This window comes from Argiope bruennichi, chromosome 7 (assembly GCF_947563725.1).
Source record: "Argiope bruennichi chromosome 7, qqArgBrue1.1, whole genome shotgun sequence".
In the NCBI taxonomy this organism is placed as follows: domain Eukaryota; kingdom Metazoa; phylum Arthropoda; class Arachnida; order Araneae; family Araneidae; genus Argiope; species Argiope bruennichi.
Window position 1 is genome coordinate 76,766,731 of NC_079157.1, and position 5,740 is coordinate 76,772,470.

The 5,740-nt window shown below is 28.9% G+C and overlaps 1 protein-coding gene across 1 annotated transcript; it reads right to left on the reverse strand.

Annotated features, from left to right (window-relative positions):
• Positions 1-1,232: 1,232 nt before the first annotated feature.
• LOC129974876 (uncharacterized) lies at positions 1,233-5,314 on the reverse strand. Its single transcript, XM_056087648.1, has 2 exons — positions 3,788-5,314; positions 1,233-1,998 (listed from the first exon to the last, which is right to left on the reverse strand). Exons 1-2 carry the CDS (start codon positions 5,214-5,216, stop codon positions 1,415-1,417), a joined length of 2,013 nt encoding a protein of 670 aa, XP_055943623.1. The 5' UTR covers positions 5,217-5,314; the 3' UTR covers positions 1,233-1,414.
• Between the last annotated feature and the right edge of the window lie 426 nt (positions 5,315-5,740).

Below are 5,740 nucleotides of genomic sequence, written 5' to 3' on the forward strand. Positions count from 1 at the left end.
GACAGGCAAGAAACTTTACATGTTTATATTAATTATGGTTTCGGTTATTCGCATTTATGTTTTCATTGAGTTCAATGATACTAAATTTTTAATTTAAATAAGAGCATTTTCATATATAAGTCACAAGACCAAGTTATTCCAAATATATAATTAATGAACTTATTAAACTTTCATTATGCCGGATTCTTTAACTAATTATTTCAGAATTTGCAAGAAAACAGAGTGAAGAAAAGATATTTTACTTCAAATACTTCATGAATATTTGATAAATAATTTTTAAATGAATTTTCTGTATAGTTATCTAAAATTAATTCGAAATAATATTATTTATCATTGATAGTAACTTGGTTATTATTAATTAATTTCGTTTTCATCTTAATTTTTTTTTTTCGTTTCTAGCACTATTTTAAATTCATCGGACAGAAAAAATGAAGTGCTGAACTAAAAACTTTGAGGAAACTACCATTTAAAGTACCATTTTTATAAAAATAAGTATACAGTAAATACAATTTTTGTTATGTTAAACTATGAAGAACTCTAATTAAAACGGACCATATAATCAATATAAATTTATTCTTATATTTTATCTTCAAAAAATACAATTTAAAATTTACAAAACAAAGAAATCCATTCGAAATTTAAATATCAGTAACATCATCTCGTATAAAAAAATCAAAACTTAAAGCCATTTTCCAAATTTATTTTTATGTACATAAGCAAGTCGCAAATAATAATTGTTATTTTCGACTATTAGTTTAACATTCATGAAATAAACTACTTAAATTCATAAAATAATAAATATTTTTTAATTAAAAATATTTAAAAATAATAAAATTAATTAAATTTAAAATTAATTAAAAAGTAATTAAAAGTGAATTAAAATTAAAATTATTAAATTATTAATTAATTAAAAACTAATTAAAAGTTAATTAAAATTAAAATTATTAACTTATTATTTAATTAAAAACTAATTAAAAGTTAATTAAACTTAACATTATTACATTATTAATTAATTAAAAACTAATTAAAAGTTAATTAAAATTAAAATTATTAATTACTTAAAAATAAATTTAAAATGAATTAAAACTTTAATTTAAAATTTAAAATTAATTAAAAATAATAAATATATTTAATAAAAATTAATTAAAATTTAAAAAAATTAATTAATACATAAATTTTTTAATTGAATAATTAATAAAATAATTAAATACATTTCACTAATTAAAAAAAAAACTTAAATATGAAGGCAAGAATGTTACGAAGGATATATTGTATTCCAATTAATTAATTTTAAATCTATACAAATCTGGTTTTAATTAAATCTCCTTTCCAAATTTTAAATCATTTTATTGGAAAAAGTGTCAAAGTTGTTATGTTGCAGAATATTCGTTTAAGTAGAATAAATCAATAAGCATTACAAATTCTTATTTTTTTTATATTTTGCACTCATTGTCTCGTTAGCCAACAGCAGATTAGATTTGCTAAATTCTGCCCATTCATCGGATCCAAATAGCTCTTCATCAACCAATAAAATGTAATCTTCCACAGCTGACTTCAACTTATCATCGTGATGCTCATGCGCCAGCAGCAAAAGATCACTGGCATTGGTCAGGTTGAGATTTTCGAGCAAGAAACGAGAGCACTCTAACTTCAATCTCAGTAATTCGAATACATCTGCTGCGTGGTACAGTTTCATGACAATGTTCCATTGCGCATCTTCTAAAGAATCGGTGTACAGAGAGAGCAACATTCGAGAAACGATATCGTCTTCCAAGTTTTCAATCTCAAGAATATCGGTTGTTGTCCTTGTGAGCATGTTCTTGAAAGTAGAGGAACTGGCAAAGAGGATAACCTTGTGGGCAGGGAAAGATGCACTTTTCGTCTTGATAGTGATATCGCTCATGATATGATCTTGATAGAGACGTTTAAAATCATCTAGCACATCGAGATGACTGGATATGATATCATCGGATGCTTTGGAAGGTGTTTTTCGATTTTCTGAAATAGCCAGAGGGAGAAATAAATGTACTATAGCAGAATGAGGTTAGGAAACGTCAATTGAGAGAATATAATAAGAATATTGTGACTGATTATTCGTTATTAAATTTTAAAATAAATTTCCGAAAAAATCCATTATTAAATAAATAAATATAAATAAAGGGTGTCTCAAAATTAACGAAAGATTTTTGAATTTATCACCATTCTTGCGGTAAAGTGTTGGCAACCGTATTAAAAAACATCTGACAGCTGATAGTTTAAAGTTAGTAAAAATATAGTGTTACACGATAGAACACGTTAGATAGAACGCACGTTAATTTTGAAAATATATTTCAAGCTAATAAACTCTTTAGTAACTAGTGTTCAACAATGGCATGCGGTTAATAAAACATAATTACATTTATTAAACTATTGATTGTACTATAATTAATCTGTTAGTTTTATATATATTTATAGTTTAAAAGAGTCGTTTTTGTCTTCATGCTAATTAATTATATCTGCCAAAGATTACCAAAATAATCATAATAAATAAAATAATCAGTGAATTCTTATATCAAGTTATTCGAAATCGCTTTGACACTTACTTATTTATTTATTCATCTTTTAGCCTTTCGAATAAAGTCAGAGAAGCTATGAAATAGATAAGAGCTTTTTCCCAATTGCAATTCCTAACTATATTGTTCATTGTATTAGTTACATATAATCAGGATTAGAACAATACAGTTTTATGAATTAGACAATAAATCTTTTCAATAACGTCAATTGTACATGATATCATTAAGGTTAAACATTTTTTATGTTATCATAGAAAAGCAATATTTAAAGCAATGACTCATAATATGTAAAGCAAAGCTATATGTAAAGCAATGGCTTCTAATATATAAAGCAATGGTTTGTAATATAAAAGCAAAACTATATGCAAAGCAATAGTTTGTAATAGGTAAAGCAATGGTTTGAAGCCAATATAGCTAAGGCATTACAAATACTATAATTATGTTCAAAATGTTGCCGTTTCCTAACTAACTAATAAACAGTATATTTTATAAAAGTAGCTCAATTTTCAAATGTTTCTTCAGAAATGTAAGATGCTAGCATACACTTACAGTTTTTACTCAAATAGGAATTAAATTAAAATTAGACTTTCACTGCGTAAATAAGCCTTTGCAGGCGAAAACTTATTAAAAATGTTTATGAATGATGTGATACCGCCGTCAAATCTGGATTCTTCTTTTGTCATAATTCTCCACATATTCATGGAGGATGTTTGGGAATATTTTAAATGCATTTCGCAATTTTGCAGAACATCTTGTACCGTGCAATCGAGTTTCATCTTTGCACAAAATATATTAAATTCAGTATCAAAACAAATCCAAAAGAAAACCATGATTGCAAAAATTAGAATAATATTCATACCACTGAAAACGATAAAGACTACACTGGACAAAATTGTTTAAGATAATTTCTATAGTAATTCTTAAAAAAATTTAATAAGAAATATCATTCAATCGATTTTACACAATGGTTACATTATAAAATAATCAAAACCGCACACACACACACACACACACACACACACACACACACACACACACACACACACACACACACACACACACACACACACACAGAGAGAGAGAGAGAGAGAGAGAGAGAGAGAGACAGAGAAAGAAATCGATTTTTGATAATACATAAATATTTTGCCATTGTAAATTTACAAAAATATAAAGTCATCGCCATGAAGACTCGCAACTGTAATAAAAATATTTTAGATATTATATTGAAAAATTACCTTGATCCTCGTTTTTAGAAAGTATCTTTTTCATAGCCAGCTCTCGTTGCTCAAAACTGTACATATTCCACTGACCAGGTCTAACCATTTCTTCTTCGTTTTTCCAAATAAAATCTTCCACTTGCTGTTTTAATGCACAATCATTATATCTGTCAGCCAAAATCAGTACATCGCAAACCCTATCACAATCGACATTTTCCGCTAAATAATAACAACATAAATGTTTCAGTCGTTCTACTTGATATTTATCAGCTGCATAATAAAGCTCAATGACCGAATCCCATTCTATATTCTCTAATGCATCCTTGTAAAGGCAGATGAGGAATTTCTCCAAGATGTCAGCTGAAATATCTTCTATCTTAATGCATTTGTTTCCCTTTATTGTCATCTCATCTTTTATCATAGCTAAAAATACAGGAGACCGAGCACACAGTACAACTTTATGGGCAAAGAAAGATTTGTTTTCAGTTTTTAATTCAATATCGCAAAGAGCGTTTTCATGGTACAAATTAAGCAGTTCCTTAAAGATACTTTCTATTTCATTGGGGACATAATTAAATTCCGGAATTCTGCTTGGAAAATTACTTTCTATTGTTCCATTTTCTTCTCCTGTAGAATAGATAAACTCGGTTATAAACTCAAGATCCATTGTATTAGAGTTGCCATTTTCTGTTTGTTGATCCTTGGTTGAAAAAGGCAATCTCCATACATTTGCCAATGGCCCATTGAAGGAACAGCTCATTTCTTCCCATAGTTTTCTTTTCGACTCTTTATTTACTAAAGTTAGTTTGCAAGTGGAGAACATTACTTCACTAATTGGATCAATTGTCACATCTATACCATTGCTCAAATATTCTATTTTTACAGTGAACAATACCTCGTTTTGGAGCTTTGAATGGATTTGAAAAGTTTTCTTTGCCAATGGCTCAAGATTGATGGTTTCAACTGAAACGATATGCTCTATCGGAAGTTGAGTACGTCCATACATTTGTTTAAATTCATTAATATCTCCATCATCATCCATCCACATTCTGCAACGCAACGTCAGAATGTCCCGTGGCAATTGCAAATCCTTCTTTTGACCAAACACCTCGAGCCGTTTTATAAATTGTGACTCCCCAAATTCGGAACCTTTTGAAAAATATACATATTTGTTTGGAGCTAGCCAAGTATATAATACTCTATTATCTGCGAATATGCAAGAAAGTTCGAAATCGATTTTCAAATCTTCGGATTCATCATCTTCCTCCCTGTGTAGAAACAAACTAAAATAATCGCTATTATCACGTCCTCTGGGATACAACCTTAGAGTCCAACAGGTGTCTTGCAGCGGGCTTGCAATGAATTTCGGGCTGACAATCTCTTCCCCTGTTTTGTGCCACGCATAGCTCATGTTTTCAACATTCCATATGAAGATAAATTCCTTCATTTCTTTGCCCCAATAACGCTTGAAAAATTTCGTAATTTGTCGATTACTTAATCGTCTGAGAACCTTCCGCAAAAGAAGCAGTCTTCCTCTTCGTTAGCGGCGAGCAAATTGAGTGTCATTCGTAGTAGATATGACCTTCGAACGACGTAAAACATCAAGTGTGTTCGTCATCTTTTTATCTTTCGCACTCGTATTCTGTCGTTCCAGGAAAGAAACGAAAGCGAAAGTAGATGAAAATATTTTCTAGATCGGTATTCATAAGCCACTTTGTTTTCTTTAAAATTTTCAGAACACTTTCACTTGCGCTTTCCTTTATATTTTATTGAATTCTGGAGTCATTGGAAACATTAGAATAAAAATAAAACCATAATTAATAATGATCATTTTTCGAAGAATGGTAGCTTATCTATGAAATATCTCCAATTAGATAGACTGATAAGGCAACTGCATAGAATGCAACTGGGGTGAGATGGGCTATAATCAGGTCTATAAATAGTGGAATCAACCTATTTGGCAAATTAAAC